General features: G+C 37.6%; 2 protein-coding genes across 2 annotated transcripts in view; one reads left to right on the forward strand and one right to left on the reverse strand.

The window, feature by feature from the left end:
* The window catches only part of LOC125236332 (sex-lethal homolog), a 57590-nt gene extending 54474 nt beyond the window's left edge, over positions 1-3116 (reverse strand). Inside the window, 2 exon segments of the mRNA XM_048143089.1 lie at positions 1687-1866; positions 2989-3116. Coding sequence (XP_047999046.1) covers positions 1687-1767 — 81 coding nt within the window. The 5' untranslated portion in view covers positions 1768-1866; positions 2989-3116.
* Positions 3117-9527: 6411 nt separating this feature from the next.
* Positions 9528-20180, forward strand: part of LOC125236376 — a 36214-nt gene continuing 25561 nt past the window's right edge. Inside the window, exons 1-2 of the mRNA XM_048143160.1 lie at positions 9528-9721; positions 10448-10608. Coding sequence (XP_047999117.1) covers positions 10466-10608 — 143 coding nt within the window. The 5' untranslated portion in view covers positions 9528-9721; positions 10448-10465. The remainder of the gene's footprint in view (positions 9722-10447; positions 10609-20180) is intronic.

Here is a 20180-nt window from a genome sequence, read left to right on the forward strand (position 1 = left end):
TTCATAATTTTTAAAAGTCACTGAACAAATGTTGATCAGTATAAGGAGTACAGCCTACAGTTCAATTTTTCGCCTTTGTTACAGGCCCCACCCTGTATAAATACTTATATACATAGAAAACATCCATGACTCAGGAACAAATATCTGTGCTCATCACACAAATAAATGCCCTTACCGGGATTCGAACCCGGGACCGCGGCGCAGCAGGCAGGGTCACTACCGACTGCGCCAGACCGGTCGTCATTATACATCTATGAATAGATTAAATTATCACAGGTCTTAATTAACTTAATTACACTATTTTATTATAGTATCATCAGACCAAACCGATGACTGAGATAAAAATTCTCTCTTTCACTCTACGCTTGCCGTAACTGTGTAAGAGTGAGTGAGAGGTGTTACTAACCTGGGGCCCATTTCTCGAAGCTACAAGTTACAATTTACAAGCGCTTGTCAATGTCTAATATGACAAGTTGGAAAGAGACTTCCGCTTGTAACTTGTAACTTTCAGTTTTGAGAAATGGGCCCCTGGTTTACGTTAGTAACTTATTATTAATCTGTGCCCTGGTTGTCAGTTTGATTTGTAGTATAGTTTCAGCTACATTATTTTGGTTAAGCCTTGACCAAGTTTGATAAAAAATCAAACAGGGCCTCTGATAGAAAATCTAAGACTATTGTCTAAAATCATCATTACTAACTAACAGGGTCAAAACAAAAGAAATGCAAAATATCTGCATTACCCACGTTCTACATCTCCTTTTTTTTTTTTAACGAAGTGGAATGCGTTTACGCATTCCCCCAGCCTTCAAAGGGGTCAAGGTCTTACGGGGGATATGTGGGACTCGCTCCATCAACCTGCTGCTCTTCCGAGTGAGGAGCGCGCGGGAGGAGAATACCCACTAAACCACTCCGGGCATACAGCTTGACCGTTCATGGGGGGGAACACCGTGGGCCCAATTGTGGTCATTCTCCACAGAACGTTCTACATCTCCTGCCTAAATCATCATCACAGTCATAATTAGAAATCCATTCAGATATCAATTTTCTTAAGTGTGGAGTGGAGATGTAACCAAACTCAATTACTCAAATGTACAATCAAGTGGTGAGCAAAGTAAAGCCCAAGGGCCATATACGGCCCGTAAAAGAATTTATTCAGCCCACCGTCGGTCCAACAAAATAGTTTATTTTAAGTTTATTTTGTCCAGCACAGTAGTCAATTGGGGCCTCTGAAATTCCTTCAAATTTTGGCACCAAACAAAAAGAGTTTGCCACCACTGATCAAGATGCATATAGATGATATAGAAGCATTCCATGGAAGCCTGACTTCTGAAAATTGACTGGTTTTAGAGGATTTTTATCTAAGGTATTGTGCAGAATTGTAAAGAAATGACCGATTGAATTAAATCTGATAAAAAATCGCAATACATGAAATACAAATGCGTTTATACGCCCATGGAATACTCCATAGCTTGAGACACTGTTAGAGCCTTAGGACCCATTTAGACGGTACGAGAACTCGCATAGGTACGTGTTTTATTACATTGCAGTATTTGATGGCTGTCCAAAATTGTATGTAACCTCAACAGTATGTATGTAAATAAAATCGCATGCGAGTTCGCACGCCGTCTAAATCAGGCCTTATGGTAAAGCTACTTAAAATAAATAAAGCATAATAAAGTGACTCACATTCTCCAAAGAGTTGAAACTCCTGTCCCAACTACTCACTGGTGTCCCACCGAACAGGTATCCAGGGTATCGTTCACTCATCACTACTGCTGTATTACACTATACTAATATTGAGCAACCGATTAACACTTCATTGTGATCTTAGCATAGTTAACTTCTTATTTACTATTTGTAGACTACCTGAAAAAAAAAGTTTAATTGTTTTAGTGGAACTGGGACATGTCTGCCGCATGCACCCTGAACGGTGCCGGAGTTCAGGAAGACCAAAGAGATGGCGGTATGACATGGACTCATTCTACCTGGGATGGCAGGGCTAGATAGACAATAGGGTTGAGTGGAAGAAGCGAGGGGAGGCCTTTGCCCAGCAGTGAGCAAAAATAGTTATTTGTTATACAAGGGGGCAAAGTTGTATTTTAACGCCGAGTGTGGAACACACGAGAAGTAAAATACATTTGCACCTGAGTGTAACACAAAACTTTTCCCCTCACTATAGCGAGGAAACTACAACGCAAAAAATGCGTTTATCACTGCTTCCAGTAGTTCCACAAGTGGTAAATCATCTTTATTACTAGATTCACCTACTTTTATCAATTTAAAGGAGTTAATTTGAAATTCAAGGTCAAATTACCCACTAGTGGATAAAATGCGTTTTTACTCGCTGGTATTAAAGGACAAAACACGTGTTTCCGAGCTAGTGAGGGGGAAAAGTGTTTAATATATTTGCTGTGGTATCAGGCTGATAGACCTCATACAAAGCATGGTTAAACGCTAGGTAACATAATTGCCGCAGCAAATGTGTTAACTTGAAGTTGCCTATTGATTTAGCAATGGTAGAGAAGAGAAAGAGAGAATTACTATTAGTAACTTTTTCTTTAGTGTATAAATAAATAAATATTGGGGGACACCTTACACAGATCAACCTATTTTACTCTATTGGTAGCAACATATAATAAAATCTACAATGATTTTTGATATTTATCTATAAATCTTTTGAAATAATCTACATGCTCAACTATTATTAGTATAGTAGGTATTTTAAATAGTTCAATTTTTATCTGGTAATTTTTTTGTTAAATGGTAAAATACCTACATCACAAATTGTTATTGCAGCAAGTATAAGCCTTACTAAAATGGGGTACATTATGTTTATTATTTTATATATAAAAGTATCTTACAATTTACACGGCTAATAGGTGCCTAAAATATTTATATTTACTTAGTATGTTTCAATATTACAAAAAGATGTATCACTTCCTGTATATGGGATATATCATTTATATAACAATGAAGAATTATACTCACGTTTAATAATATAACAAATAACTATAATGGCCTTAGTTCTTGATGCTACAGTTACAATCTTGTTAGCAAATTTACGCAAATTCTTTACTTGCGATGGACGATTTTTCGTGACAGTTGTTGAAGGCAGAGGGAGGTGTCTCGAAATGAAAATACCCCAAAATAATTTATTTATAGGGAAAATTTTAAATCAATGAACACAGGACAGAATAAGCACATAACAAGAAAGGTTTCATAAAGTCAAATGGCCCCTGTACACACATGGCCAACGGTTCCACCAGCCCTTTGTGAAACCCCTTGGCCAAGATAAGAGCCGCTGTTTACACATTGGCGAACCAATCACTTGGCATTGGCTCTTCATGAAAGATGGACGTGGAATGAAAAAATCTAGGAAATTCTTGGTCATAGACGTTGTCAGAAAAAAAATATTAAAAAATAATAACCCCGTAGTAAAATTAAATTATTTGCAATATTAACAATTTTTTTGAATATTCTGATAAGAACATTTATCTTTTTTAGGAAATACATTAAACATTTGCAAGGTTATTTTATTTCCTAAAATCTACACTATTATTGGCATAGATAAACTTATTATTTTCGTAAATATATCACTACTGTCCTCTCTGACGGCTGACGACCAACTGAATGAAGCGCCAACGTGTAAACGCAGTTGGCCATTGGCGCCAAGATCCTTTGATGTGTGGACAAAAAACCGACACGAATCGGTTGGCCGGCAAGCGCAAGCGCCAACTGCCAACTTACGGCCAAGTAGCCCTCTACACACATGGCCAAGGGGGTTGGTGGAACTGTTGGCCATGTGTGTACAGCGGCCAAAAGATTAATAAAAATAATCAAATTATTTTAAAAAACACCATTCCTTCAAACTAAACACTTGATGAACACAGCTACCTTATCATCATACGTAGTATAGCCTGTCAACCAAATTTTGGCAGTAGCAATGTACATCAACAGCCACAGATTTTTTTTTCAAGGGGCTCGCTCCTTCCTTACGAATTAGCTAATGTATTAAAAAGGGACGGATATCTGCTAGTTATTTCTCTTTTTGGTAGGGTGGAGATTTCCACAGATAAGATAGAAATGACACGCGAATTTCCACCGATTTTCAAAATTAGTGTTGCTAGCCCGCGATTTTTCAAATTTGCCGCCTTTTTCTAGTGACAAGATTTGGTTGACGGTCTTGAAATAATAAGCAAAACCCATATCATAGGTTTTAATTAGCAAAACATGACGTATGTGAATGACAATTTTAAATAGGCAGTTGACAATAAATAAGGATATAAATAAAGAGGTTTACTACATTCACCCCGGCCAAATATAATCCAGTAAAAACTTTGGCGCGTTACGGGTTCTACCAGATCTTCGGGGTGCGTCTGAACCTGTAGGTTCACCACTGTCTGGGCGCGGTTGCTCTGCCTCGTCTTGCAAGCTTTCCGATGGTGACTGTGAAGAAGGCGTGGCAAAAGGCGAAGCTGGAGGCGAATGTGCTGTCGGTGATGAAGGAGGTGTCGGTGATGAATGAGGTGTTATCGGTGTTGGCGAACACGATGGTACAGGCGGTGTCTGCGGTCTGTCCAACCCAACCTCCTCAGAGTCGCCGATCTCAAGAACGTCTCCTCGTTACACCCGAGAGGCGCCAAATGTCGATTGGACACAGTGGTCTCACGACCGTCCAAAGTCCGAACGTACGAATATGTGGGATTAGTTTCTAGCACTTCTACCTCTTCGACTAGCGGATGGTATTTCGTCTTTCTATCGAAACGTCGCATTAGGACTTTACTCGAATCCGTTAGCCATGTTGGTATTGAGTCTCCGTTTGCTGATCTTCGAGTATGGCGAAACATTCTTTCGTGTGGCGTACAGTTGGTACTGGTACATAGAAGCGATCGTATAGAGTGCAATGCCTGTGGTAGAACTGCTTCCCATGCTTCAATTGGCAAATTTTTGGTTTTTAATGCCAACTGTATCGCTTTCCAGAGCGTATAATTTAGCTTTTCAACTTGGCCGTTGCCTTGAGGATTGTACGGCGTTGTACGACTTGTAGCTACTTGTCTGGAGTGAAGATATTCTTTTACTTCTGCCGATAAAAATGACGTTCCACGATCTGAGTGCACATAGCCCGGCGTGCCAAACATGCTAAAAATTGTATCTAAATGCTTAATTACAGTTTTCGCGCTAATATCGGAACATGGAAATGCGAATGGAAATCGTGAGTACTCATCAATCACTGTCAAAATGTATTTGTTATTAGTTTTTGATGGCACTGGCCCCTTAAAATCCATACTTAGCCTTTCAAAAGCCGAGGTGGCTTTAATAAGTTTATTTTGCTCATTTGCCTTTAAAAATGTAGGCTTTATCTCTGAACAAATGCGACACTGCTTCGTCATACTTCTTATCTCCTCAATGGAGTAGGCTAAGTTCTTGGAGCGAACCCAATGTGCCATTCTTGTTACTCCTGGATGACAGAGTGCTTCGTGGAGAGATCGCAGTCTGGCGGATGCGTCGATAGTACCACAGACGCGAGAGAGGGCGTCCGCTACGTGGTTCTGCGTGCCAGGCCTGTACACGATGTCATATTTATATGGAGATAGCTCTAGACGCCAGCGTTGGATTTTCTCGTTTTTGATTTTACTTGCGTGTTTCTTATCAAACATGAAAGAGACAGAGCGCTGATCAGTTACGAGCATAAATTGTTTTCCAATTAGAAAATGCCGCCATTTCTTCAAGGATTCGACGATTGCGTAAGCTTCCTTCTCAATGGCCGAATGGTTTTGTTCACTTCGATTGAGAGTTCTCGAATAAAATGCTACAGGCCTGCCGGCTTGTGAAAGTGTTGCCGCAATTGAGTGCTCAGACGCATCTGTCTCCACCGTAAAAGGCACTTTATCGTCAATGGCGTGAACACATGATTTTACTATATAGTTTTTAAGTTCTTCAAACTGTTTCATCAAATTTCCAGTCAGTGGAAATGTTTTCATGTTTGCAAGCTCGTGAACTTTTTCTGAAAAGTTTGGTATCCACTTTGAGTAGTGGGCGAACATACCTAAAGCTCTACGCATACTCGGCAAATCATGTGGTGGTGGCAAGTTTAAGAGAGGTTCTAGCCGGGAGCTGTCAGGCTTAATGACGTTGTTGGCGATAGTGTAACCAAGTATATTGATTGAGGTTTGTTTGTAAATTGACTTGCTTTCATTTATGGTTAATCCATACTTCTCAGCAGCCTTGAGAAAATTTCTCAAATTTGTGTCATGTTCTTCAGGTGTCTTGCCGCATATTGTTATGTCATCAAGATAAGCAAATGTGCCAGTTAATTTTTCTGCCCGTATAAGCCAATCGATGGTTCTCTGGAAGCTGGAAACTCCATTAGTAACACCGAACGGGATCCGTCGGAATTGATATAGATTTCCGGCGGCTTCGAAGGCAGTAAAATGTCTTTCCTCTGGCAATATCGGCACCTGGTGATAAGCGCTTTTTAAGTCTATAGCGCTAAAGACAGAGTATGTCGCTACTTTTGAAATTAATTCTTCAATGCTGGGGAGTGGATAAGCATCTAGTTCAGTGTACCGATTGATTGTTCTTGAGTAGTCGATTACAAGACGTTTCTTATGAGTCGCAGATTTAGTAATTAGTACTTGCGCTCGCCATGGTGACCTACTTTCTTCTATGATGCCTCCCTTCAAAAGGTTCTTTACCTCGTTTTCAATGAAACATCGATCATCGTTACTGTATCGCCGTGACTTGATGGCGATTGGTTTGTATCCTGGAGTTAAGTTTCCGAATAGGGGTACTGCAGGCACAGATGCTTCGGTCACGTTACAAACAATTAATGGCTCTCTGGGGCCGCCAAACTCGAATTCTACAGAGGAATGCTGACTAAGTACGTCAAGTCCTATAATCACGTCGGCACATAGGTCTTCTACTATTTGTAATTTCACATTTTCGTATGAGTGCTTACCCAATGTAAGAGTGATATTAACTTCTCCTTTACATGGCGCGCTATGACTTCGTTGAGCCATCGTTATAGTTTGCTTACTTGGCTTACTCTTCATTGAGCTTAATTCAGCGAATTCTGAACTCATATAGCTATGTGCACTGCCGCTATCTAGCAAGACTTCAGCTTTGATACCTTTGATATATGTAGGCACAATCGTTCGGCGTAAAGATGATGGTGAAGCGGCGACGATATTTTCACTGACATCATTCGTATCGAATACCGCAGCGCTGGTTGTGTTCCTGCTTCGACAAACGCTAGCATAATGTCCCTTCTTGTTGCAAAGTTGACAAGAGGTGTCGAAAGCGGGACAAGTTTTGCGTGCGTGCACGCGTCCTCCACAGTAAAAACATTTACGATTTGAGCGATTGGGGAGGGTTGGTGTGGCAGCGGAGACGGCTTCACTAGAGGTGGGAGTATTCCGAAAGTTTTCGCTAATCGCATTCACAGGAGCAGGATTATTATAATGTCGTGTGTTGACTTCTGCCATCTCTAAGGAGCGAGCTTGGTTGTGAGCTTCATCCAACGTTAGGCTAAGGTTTTCAAGAAGTCTTTCTCTTATTTTTGTTGAAGAAATTCCTGCTATGAAGGCATCGCGAATGTTATCGTCTCGGTTTTTATTACTGTCGACAGCAGTGAAGTTACAATCTTTAGATAAATGTTTTAGAGCTTGAACATATGTGTCGATGGTTTCATCGCTGTTCTGTTTTCGAGTGGCGAGAGCGTGTCGTGCGTACAGGATGTTTTGGGGTTTGATAAAAATACCATCTAGTACGTCAATCGCTTGTTCAAACGTCTGGCACTCGCTTACAAAGTCATAGATATTCGGAGATAAGTGGTTAATTAGTATGTTTAATTTTACCGGATCGGATATCTTCTTAGTAGTTTGTGCTTATCATAAACATCCCCAACAGCAAATTATTAGACTATCAGTAAGTGAATTGTCACATATTCAATAATTTTCCGTCCCATATTCATAACATAAAGCCGTTTACACATTTAAAAACGTAAATGTATATAAAATTTTATTACAGTTAATTTACCCGAACTGTTGAGTAAGTTTTCAAATAATGGCAACTCAAATATTTTAGATGTCAATTTCCAGTTTTGCCAACTGCAAAAATTTAATTTTTTGACACAGAGAATTGCGTTTTGTTTAGACCTTTTTAAAAGGGGCATATAAATAAATTAAATTAATAAATTGGTTTTAATTGTTAGTAATTAAGGATTTATTGTATTAATTATTAAATTTATTGATAAAGATAAATAAATTTGAAATAATAGGTCCCGTCTGAGTGGCCTTACACAAGTCCCAAGTTTACAACGCCTACAGCGGTAACGTGATTTTACAAAAGTGAATGGAGTGAAACGATTATAGTTAATTAATTATAGCCAAATTGTAAATAGTTCGCATTTTGCAAATTACAGCTCTGTTGAACGCTAATGCTTATAAAAACGTCTCACCAAAACGCTGGGGTGTGGGGAGACGGGAGTATTATATTCTTTGGGCGTGTACCGTTCATTACACAGGGTTGGGGTTGGGAAAGGATTAAGGAAAGACTAAGGCTCTGGGTAACTCCAGTGCCACGCTCGTGGCCTCGCTCGTCCCTATGCTCCGTTGGGTACAGCGAGTGAGAGCTACTCTCCCCTCGTCTTAGATTTCGTTATTGAACCCTTTTCTCATAATCATAAATCATTTATTTGCTTACCATGGTACGTACAGGATGTTACAATAAAATTATTTTAATATGAGCACATGGCACCCTGTGAAGGGTATGGCAATATTCTTAAAACTATGTACATTGTTTCTTATAATTAGGATGTGTACGTATTGTGTATTTTTGTGTTTACGAATAGGTAACTTACTTTAAATTGTCATCCATAAATTCTTGGATGGAGTAGTAGGCTTTATCTATTAATAATGCTTGCAGCTTTGAAGTAAAGGCGTTCACTTTTAGAGTGCTCGTAATTCTGTTAGGCAATTTGTTGTAGATCTGGATTGCTCGAAAGTATGGACCTTTTCTGTATAGTTATAAAATGGGTTCGGGAGGGATGAGTTTGTTATTACGACGTTCGCTTTTACAGAAATTGAATAATAGGGTGTTCTTTCTCAAGGGAAACAAAAGAGAGGCAGGACTTTCACTTAACCAATAATCACATGAATATACAGTCGGTTTTATTGGACGATAAATCTTCGCCCATACATTTTCAATCAATTTTTAATGTAGTGATTCAATACTCTTTGGTTGTCTTTTTATCGATGATTCCGCCAACGAAAAGGTTTAGGAAAGCACACGCTTTATGAAGACAATTGGCCGTTGAGCCACGTTGAGCCCTACATTTTTCAAATTTGCCGCTTTTCTTTAGTGACAAGATTAAATTTCTTTACAGTCTATATAACCATTACCATTATAGTTATAAAACCATTTTTTTTCTTGTTGAAGACTAAGCTTAAAATGAGTGCTCAGAAAATTCGCCATTGCATTGCATTGGCATAACAAAACGCAAACTGGTTGTTCGATTTCCGCTTGTTTTTCACTGACACATTTCCGGAGGCCATTTTGTAATCTCTTCTCGTTTGTAATTTAGGTGTGAACGCAACGCAAAATTGCAAACAAATACTTATCCACCGATTATTAAAAATACGTATGTGAATTAGTTAGTGAACTTGTGTGTAAAATGATAATATAATTTCGTGTTTGGATTGGCAGTCTTAGATATTACTAGGTAAGTACGTGACAAGCAGCCATGGCGTCGTTTTAACCAAGAGCGTCCGTAATATTATATCATTGTAATCTGTTAGGATCCATATGAATATTGAATATCTATTCATTAATATTAGGTACTTGATTGTACGTAGTTTTGTTATTAACCATGTAGAACATCGCTGATGTTCTATATTCATAACCTTATCGATTTTGCAATAAGTACCTACAATCAAAGCCCACGGTAATAAAATTTGTTATATAAAATGAAATCATGAAATGAGCATTTTATCGCAAGAAACGATGTTGAACGGCATAGCAATGACTTGTATTTGTTTCACGTAAGGTGATTTGCTGGTAGTGATAGGACCTTTAAAAATACAGCATAAATCTTATCCGTTAAGTAATTGGATAAAGAAAATGATGATAAAAACGATAAAAAATTTCTGCTAAGGACTACAACTATGAAAAACTTGACCAGATTGTAAACACATCAACAAAACTTAATGAATATTATCAAGCAATTTCTGAATAAATAATATAACAAATAGGCAGGTGAAGTTTTACATAAATGCTAATTTATAAAGTTTCAACTCACCGGAAGCATTACATAAAATATGAAGATACATCAATGATAATGGTATAAACAAAACCTAAGCTTTTGAGTACCTACTACAGTCTGAAGCTGTTGTGTTTGATACGGAATATACAAATTAGAAAATGGACAGGCTGTTTCAACTTTTTCTAGGTACAGGAAAGAGCAGCCATGAGTGTCATCATAAGACTACAGAACCTTCCATGGTCTGCAAATGCGCTGGACATTAGGAATTACTTTCGGGGCCTCTCAATTCCGGAAGGTGGAGTGCACATCGTAGGAGGCGAGCTTGGAGACGCGTTCATTGCCTTCAGGTAGCTATATCGTAATCTTCACATTAGATCTCATGGATATATTTTCCTTGGAAATGTTTCACTGAAAATATTCCAAATATTTTGATCCTAAAGTACTGATAGTATTAAGTAGATGTAAGCATATTATATTTATACACATGGTATTTTTAATAAATGAAGAAGACTTCCCATTATAAGAGGTTTTTACACATTGAATCAACCATGAAAGTTCAACCCTTTATGTTAAATATTTATAATAACATAATATTGCTTCTAGTAGGAAATAAATACAATAATGCTTATTTATTAGAGTAATAGTCACACATTAAAGTGATCTATGTATTATCTTAATGTTCTTACAATAGCTATAAGCAATGTTAGTTACAACTTGCCAGTTATATCTAATATTGTTTGTTATTTAAGCTATTTTATGAGAACTTTAATGATATAGGTGCCAACTCATTATATGTATCTTGTATAAACACTAGCGAATATACTTGAAAAGAGGTTATATAAATTTCTGAAAAATTGTACCATTATAGTATATTTGACCACTGTTCAAAAATATGGAATGAAACCAACTTGGAAAGTTCACTAGAGTTCTTAATTCTACGTAACTTCAGCAACTTACAACAGTATTTAGTACCTGAGAAGCAGTTCCTCTTGGATTTGTCACGACATTGGTTGGTATTCAATTATTATTCTTTGTATGTATTTTAATTAGCTGCTGAAAAGTGTCCGAGGTCTACCTATTACTGATTTGTGCACAGAGCTCTTCATCTTTGCTGGTAAGTATTTCTTATATTTAAAACCTCATTTCTTGAGGTTTGCTGAATTTTACTTGTCAATATCATCTGAAGTAGGTTCTAATCAAAAAATAACAGAAATAAATTGGACAAGACCAGACATTTTGTAAAATCTTTACGGTGGTTGTTTCAGAGTAATATTAATTTACTGATAAATAAAGTTTTCTCAGACTTGTGTTCTCATGTATAATAGGTGTTCATTATAATTGATTAAGAATGAAATTTTTCTTCATATGCTTTTTAAAAAAGTACACAAAGTTCCGCAATGATATCTGACACAATTATATTTTTCAAGCCATAAGATAGTTTAGCCACACTTTAAATAAGGCATTTAATTATATAACATAAATTATTTTATAAAAAAGACTACATTACTATAAAGTCATAGTTAATCTTAAAACAATTATAACTAGTAGTAAGAAGGGGGAGTAAGAAATGAACTAACAGAAGTAATCTTACTATTAAACAATACCTACATAAGTACATACCTAAGGACCGGTACAAACTGACTGCAACCCAATTACAATTAACGTATAAACCGCTCACCAACTGCACAGTCTCCATGCAAATGCAGCTAGTTTGCAGTCCATCTGTACCGGCCCTAAGAGAGACCCCTACATATATCGACGATAAGTGGGCAAAAACCGGTAGAAAACGTTTTATACCACAATAAGAACGAGGAATATACCGTTCGGCTTGACCAATACGACGACATTTTACACTGTCATGTAACGTGGATGATACTAAAGCTTTTCTATCACCGGCTATTGCAGTTTCCTCGTCGATAGTTGTGGGGAGCCTAAAGCTGTTATCTCCTTGGCATCACATCCGGAAACATCAGATAGCGAGCGCCCGAGCGGCGATATAAAACTGACAGAGAAACCTGAAAATAACATTATGCAAAAAGCAGGAAATATGTTTAATATTATATCTTTAATAGGACGCATAGCTTTGATTACGTTAGATGGGTAGTGAAACGTTAACCCAGCAGCATCGGACTTTATTTTCTACTATATAGCACAAACTCCAAAAAACCTCGTGTAAAAATCCTTCTGACCATTACTCAGAAACTTTTCAGGCATGATTTGGCTCCGGCGTATAATATGTAAAGAAACTTCAAGGCCAGTTGAACCAACCACATCTAACAGACACATCAACGTCACGCAACTGAGGTCTATAAATTGGTATACTCTTAGGTCGTCTCATTCGTTTTTCGTCACGTTCCTAAATTTGTCCGTGCTTCCGTCAGCCATTCTTTATTCGTCACGATCGTCAACGGTCTTTCTCAACTACGGTCAATTCTGTTATTCATCTTTATCTTAATCCGTCTCGTCCCTTACTCATCATAATCTTCTTAGGCATGTTCCCTGTTAAATCTATGTTTTTCGTGTTTTTTTGTAGTCTCAGGTCGGTACCACTACCAACTTAGAATATGACCAAATACGAAATGACGAATAAAAAAAAAACATTCAGTCGAATTGAGAACCTCCTCCTTTTTTTGAAGTCGGTTAAAAATAAATACGATTGAGTCGAAATAAGAAAAACGCCAACAACTCATTATGGTTAAATACGATAATGACTGCAGACTAAGTTGACGAATGAAAGCAGAATCGGACAAATTTAGGAACGTGACGAAAAACGAACGAGTCGGCCCAAGAGTACGACCTATAAATTCTATAATACGTCTCCCCAAACATATCGACGCGGTATCGGCTTTCGCCGACCAAAAATCGCTCTTTAGATAATGAATGCATACGCCTGCGTTCAGCGACGACCACGCGTAAGACGAGCGACTTCATTCTAACGAGCGATATTTGGTAGGCTAGACTAGAGCCGACCGCGTCGATGGGTTTGTGGAAACCCTATGGAACTTCCCATATAATAACCGTAACCGATTTTTGCGAATGCTAAAGCGTGTCACCGCAGAGTGTTTACTGCAACCGACCCTCAAAGAGTTACTTGCTGGTATGAAGTTAGCAAACGGATCTTTAAAAAGAAAGTGATTTAATTTGACTAAAAAAAATTGACTATGGTAGGTGTCCGATCAAAATAACAACACGTTTACAATGTTTAACCAAGGACGATTATAAAGGACCAGCAGAGTCCATACTAAATGCCGTACCCCGTTGGCAGCCGTAAATCTATGTCACTAGATGTCACTAAGAGTGTCATTTGAATAAAAATGTCGTTTTTTTTTAAAAAATATGCACGCGGTAGTTCAACGGCATTACAAGTGATACAGTGAAAAGTATATAGATGACGCTAGGGGCCCGTGTCATGTTTCAGTCCCTGTTTACAACGCAAGCCATCGTTCTTATTTTGAATTATGACAATCATGCAAAAGAGTACCATACTGTCAAATTTTCTATCTCTTTCATTTTGAGCGTGACGTCAATGATTAGTAATATTACTTTCAATATATTTAAAATTTAGATTTTAATGAGGCCATTTCGAACGGTGTTTATGATAGATATCATGTTGACAATCAATCTCCTGACCGTCTCGCTCATACCAATCCTATCCTATATTTGAACGAGTGCGACCGAAACAGTTGAGTATTATTGAAGATTTTTGAATGTCTAAAATCTTATTGGTAGTTGTCGAAAACCCGCTTTTTCCATAAAGTGTTGGCGCGACGTCAAGTGGGTGATAGGCGTACGAGCAAGTACGCGTTGGATGGTCGACTACTATGCGCAGCGGTTTTTACGCGTACTTACGGTGACACACAATCGAAAAAGGTCGTCGAGCCATAAGAACGCATACCTGCTCGTATCGTACGTTTATCACCCACTTCAGACTGCGTTTCGATCGGCGTTTAGCGACAATGATTATCAGCTCGGCTTCATGGCTTTACGAACCTTAGCTCGGACCATCGAATATGAAACTTATAAACTTCTTTATACACAAGGGTATAAAGAAGTTTATAACCAGGTGCTCCATGACACCATTGCACCAATCTGTCGCCAGCACTACTACACTTCAACGGCCAAGTCACACAACATCCATACTAATATTATAAATGGGAAAGTGTGTGTGTCTGTTTGTTTGTCCATCTTTCACGGCAAAACGGAGCGACGTATTGACGTGATTTTTTAAGTGGAGATAGTTGAAGGGATGGAAAGTGACATAGGCTACTTTTTGTCTCTTTTTATATCCCCCCACTTCCTTAGAATGGAGGATGGAAGTTTGTGGAGAGATTTTCGAATTTAACGCGAGCGAAGCCGCGGGCAAAGGCTAGTTAACTATAATAATAAAGAAATCGCAGTAAGGAACTTTATGTAGATTTCATTACTTTTTAGAGATAAACAAGCAGCTCCATCTAGACGGCTATTTTTTACAGAATGTTTTTGGTGGGATATACATAGGCATAGGTATATATCACTAACAAGGTATCTATTGTCTTAGTCCGTTTTCACATTATCCGATCCGATATCGGATGTCGGAAGGATTTAAATGGAAAAAATCCAAGATAGCGCCTGTAATGTATGGGTATCAGTCCTACATCCGATATCGGATCGGATAATGTGAAAATGCATTTAGTCTCATTAATTATTACTTATGTCAGAGTTTCACTAATTATTTCCTTTTATTCATTTATTATCTCAGTTTAGGTTTATACGAGTACCAAACGAGTAGTATACGAGTAGAAAATATATTACCAAAACAATACAAACTATCATTAATTTATTATAAAAACGTAATCCAAAGTGCCACACCTGGCGGCCTAACTATCCGCGTTGTGTCCAAGACGAAGCCTGACCGACGAAGCTAGCAAGTCTCTCTACGTGTTAGCTGAAATACTGTCAAACCATTCACTGTGATTACTCTTAAAAAAAAAATTTTTTTAAAATTTGAACTGTTTATTTCATTCTAATAAATTTAATCAGTACATGCTTAGATCTTAGCCTAATCTATATTATTCTAGATTGTTAGCCAAGACGAGTGGCTTATCTTTACATTTATAATTAAATACATGCAAAAAACTTAAATGTATTTTTAATTATTCTATATATACTTTGTTTTACAATTCTATTTATGACTTAAGGTTTAACAGGGCTTTTTAGTTATATATTTAATTTTATGTGGCTTAGCCTCTATATTATCAATAACATGGCTAGGAAAACCATTCAGGATATTAGGTAAGTAGCTGTTCCATACTCTTTGTCCATATAAGTTAGTACTCCTTGGGAGGGTGAAGTGTTTTATGTTACTAAGTGCCCTTAGGTTAGTAGGTCTAGTATACCTGTTTAGTTCTCCCATGCCATGGCTATATTCTAATATCACTGACAGTTTGGCTTTATCAAATACATTCATAACTTTACACTGCTGAAATAAATCATCATAGTTATATCTATATTTATATTTAGTTTTAAGAGGTACAATGGTTTTCAACATTCTTAACTGTATATTGTATATTCGCTGTAGGTAAGTTTTATATGTTCTTCCATAGCTAGAAATACCATAATTTATCACCGAGTCAGCCATGGCCATATATATGAGGCGAAGTGTATTATATGGCATTTTGTTTTTAAGTATACTTAAGTTACTGAGTATTGCTCTCAATTTTTTACATACATGGTCTATATGAGGGCTCCAGTTAAATTTATCATCAATTATCAGGCCTAGGTAAGTATGTTGTGTTACAACATCTAAGGATTTGCAGTTACAACGCGAGTTTGTACCATGTAAGCATATGTGTTCATGTGCTACTATTTTAGGTGTCAAGCTAGTTTTCATATAGGGAGAGTGAATGTACATTAGTTTGGTTTTCTGATAGTTGATGGATAATCCCAAGTCATGTGACCACTTGCACAGTGCATCAAACTCGCGCTGCATTCTGCTCTCCGCCTCACTGACATTAGTATCCGCTGTAATAAGACAGGTGTCATCAGCAAATTGGTATACAGATGCCTCTCTAAGTACATTACACATATCATTAACATACAGCAGGTATTCAGTGGGGCCAATTATCGAGCCTTGAGCGGTACCTTGTACTGCCTGTAGCATCTCGCTGCACTCTCCTGCTATGCTTACTGTATTGCATCTGTTAGTGTGGTAACTTTTTAGCCAGTTTAGTGTAGGCCCCTGTATACCATTTTCCTGTAGTTTTTGATACAGTTTTCTATGGTTTAAAGTATCAAATGCCTTGCTGAAGTCAATCATGATTGCCAGTACATGTTTTCTTTCATTTAAGTGAGTATTTATTTCATCTGTAAATTGTGCCAAGAGTTGGGTAGTATTTTTTCCCTTTTGGAAACCAAATTGCTTGCTATGTATTATTCCATTGCTAGACAGGAAGCCATTAATTGTATTACCTAGGTATTTTTCAATTATTTTATCAATTACGGGCAATATAGTTATAGGTCTATAGTTATTTGTGTCTATATAGCTACCTTTTTTATGTATAGGTCTAATTAGTCCAATTTTTAATTTGTCCGGGTAAATAGAGGTGTTGATACACTGATTAACAAGGTGGGTGAGGACAGGTGATAGTTCTTTACTTAAGTATTTTACATCTCTAGCTCTTATTTTGTCATATCCCGCACTCTTTTTTTCATTTAGGTTCTTTATTATTTTATACATGTCGTTCTGATTTATTTTATTAGTTTTAAGTGCAACTTGTGGAATGTTTTTATAGGTGGTATCATCTAGCAATGGGATATCACATGAACTAAGTATTTTTAGTACATTATTTTCAAAATCCTTAGAGAATTTATTGCACAATGCACTAGCTTTCATTTTGAATGACTTCAGCAACACATCATCAACTGCTTTTATTATTCTGCCTGTTAGGTTATTAATAATTTGCCACAGTTTTTTGGGTTTTTCAGGTTATTACATATTTCTCTTTTAGTATAGTTATTCTTAGCCTGGTTCATAAGCCTATTAGTTTTATTTCTATATTTTTTATACAATAATTCATTTTGTTTATTATGGGGGTTTTTAAGGTGAATCTTTAATAATTTGTTTTTTGTGTGTGACATTTCAATGAGTTTGTCAGATATCCACTTACATTTTACTTTTTCTCCCATGGTTACCCGTTGCTGCGTTGTACACTTATCATATACACCATTAAATTCACTACAGATAAAGTCATAAATACAATTTGGGTCATTCATCTTTAGTGCTGGCTCCCAGTCTATCTTTTCAAGCTGCTGTTGTACCATACTATTGTCCAATTTATTGCAGACTTGTTTAGGTGTGACTGTGTTCCCCACCAAAGAGAGAGCAGTTATAAAGTGGTCAGCAATTGCATCACGCACTACAGCAGAGTGTACACAGTGGGTATTTAGCTGACCCCGGTTATCAGTTACATCTCTGATATGGATGTGATCAATGCAGGATTTAGATGTGCCTTTTATTGTGGTTTCTATTCTGGTGTATTGCGTGATGCAGCATTGGAGACCATTCTCAGCTAGTGTATCTAAGTAATAGCTATTTATTTTATTTTGTACACAAGTGTCAATATTGATGTCACCACACAATAACAGGTTACAGTTCACTGGAAATTTTGATAATAGTCTGTCCAACTCACCTACAAAGTCACTCACATTGTTGCTTGGAGGGCGATAAATGGCACATATATGAATTTTATACCCGCACGGCACTGACACTTCACCACATAGATTTTCAAAGGAGGAGGAACATGAATTCCTCTGTAAAAAGGTTACACTTTTGTGTGAGTATACAATAATACCACCACCTCTTCTTTCTTTCCGTAGTGCTGCATTCATGGTGTAGTTATCCAAATTGAACAGACTTTTGGTCTGGTCGTTGACATTAGCTTCGGTCACGATCACTAAGTGTATGGTTGCCGGGCTGGTTTTTATAGTATATTCTAGTAGGGCGAAGTTTTTGATTAATGATCTTATATTAACATGTAGTAGTAGAAGTTTGTTATCACTAGGGGTTAGGTCACTTGTAAATTCAGTCCAGGTATTGTGAGTAGTTTCATATATTCCAGTATCCATATAATTGTAGCTATAATTGGATTAGTTGGCCGAATTTGATGCCCTAACAATTGAGTACTATTATTAACGAGAGAGAGGTAGCACTTTATACATTCTGTTCAGCCCACCGCGGCGTTGAGCAGCGCCGCTTTGATTTCGTCCACATCTTTGAGTGTGTGCACGTAGTATATTTTCCTGTCATTGTCTTCTCTTCGTGCCATTATCCGCCCGTCCTTACACCACACGTGTTTACAGAGCGTCTTGAGCTCAGATTTCGCTTTCCAGAGCATATACGCCATACTAGATGTAAGGGCGGCCCTGACATATACTCTTTTATCAGGGCCGATGCCGCCGATGCCGATGTCGTTGCCGGTTGTTTCACGGCTCGCCGCGTGTCCATTGTTGCCTTCATTGGTCATGGCTATCAGGCTAGCTTTCTTTACGGTACTAGATAAAAGGTTAGGGGCCGTCCATAAATTACGTCATTCTAAATTAGGGGGGGGGGGTTTGGTCTGCGGATGACGGTAAATGATAGATTGGGGGGGGGGGGGTGTTTCGAAATTGACGTCATTCTTATTTATTTATTTATAGTTAATTTTTCACGTACAAAAAGATTATTTCTAAAAAGAAATTTCTTCCAGCACACCTAGTAAGTGAGACTGCAAATGTGAGAGGCGGCTAAGGCGCATACAATACTAAAATAACTCATAATAAACATACATAAGTAATGCAACATAGATGTACACAAATACAGTAATAACTACAGATAAAATACTCTAACAATAATATTACATATAATACTAGCTGCCCGCCCCGGCTTCGCCCGTGGTACTTAAATGTATTATACATATAAACCTTCTTTAAGAATCAGTCTATCTATTTAAAAAAACCGCATCAAAATCCGTTGCGTAGTTTTAAAGATCTAAGCATACATAGGGACAGACAGCGAAAGCGACTTTGTTTTATACTATGTATTTATATTATATTATAAGTAGTTATATTATATCAATGATTATTGCCAAAGTAAAAATAATAAAAGATGATTCTATAACCAAGTGTTTTAATCATATAATACCCTATTTTTCTCAAATCTGCAATGTTTTATTTTGTCAAACTGGTAATGACGTCAATTTTGGGAGAAGGGGGGGGGGTCATTAAGATATGACGATAGGATGATTATAGGGGGGGGGGGGGTCTAAAATCTGAAAAAATCGATGACGTAATTTATGGACAGCCCCTTAGCGTTCTTTGAGGCACTCAGCCATGCATTTTGACAGCCATCTTTAAGTGTCACGCTGATTGGCGCGTCGTTTGACATTCGAGCTGCCTGCGCCGTTCCCGAACGGGTAGGTGTTTTTTTCCTGTAGGCTCGAACAATGTCGTCTTTATTTTGCTGTAGCAACTGGCATACTGCAGTCGCTATCTGATTTACGTTTTCGCCCTTTTCCTCGTTTATTCCACATATTTCTACTACATTACTTATCTGTATTTGTTCCAGTTTACTTAGTTTTTGTTCTAATGCGTCGTATTTTAGCTCCAAATTTTTGTATGAGTCCGACATATGTTTGACCTTATTTTCCATTAATTTAAGTTTATTTTCTTGATCTTTAACTCTTGCTTCGTAGTCATCAATCTTGTCCGAATAATATTTCATTGACCCTTCTACTGACTCAGATTATTATAAGCAAAATGATCTTCGAATGAACTTTCTGGACAATGGAGATGCATGGGCGCAGTCGAAACCAGCTCGCCCCTTCAGCCGTGTCCCGTTGAAAATCGGAAAGATTCTTTTCCTTAGCACATTTTTACAAATTGGATTCGCCTTCTGTCACCTAAA

Source organism: Leguminivora glycinivorella, chromosome 19 (assembly GCF_023078275.1).
Source record: "Leguminivora glycinivorella isolate SPB_JAAS2020 chromosome 19, LegGlyc_1.1, whole genome shotgun sequence".
Lineage (NCBI taxonomy): Eukaryota > Metazoa > Arthropoda > Insecta > Lepidoptera > Tortricidae > Leguminivora > Leguminivora glycinivorella.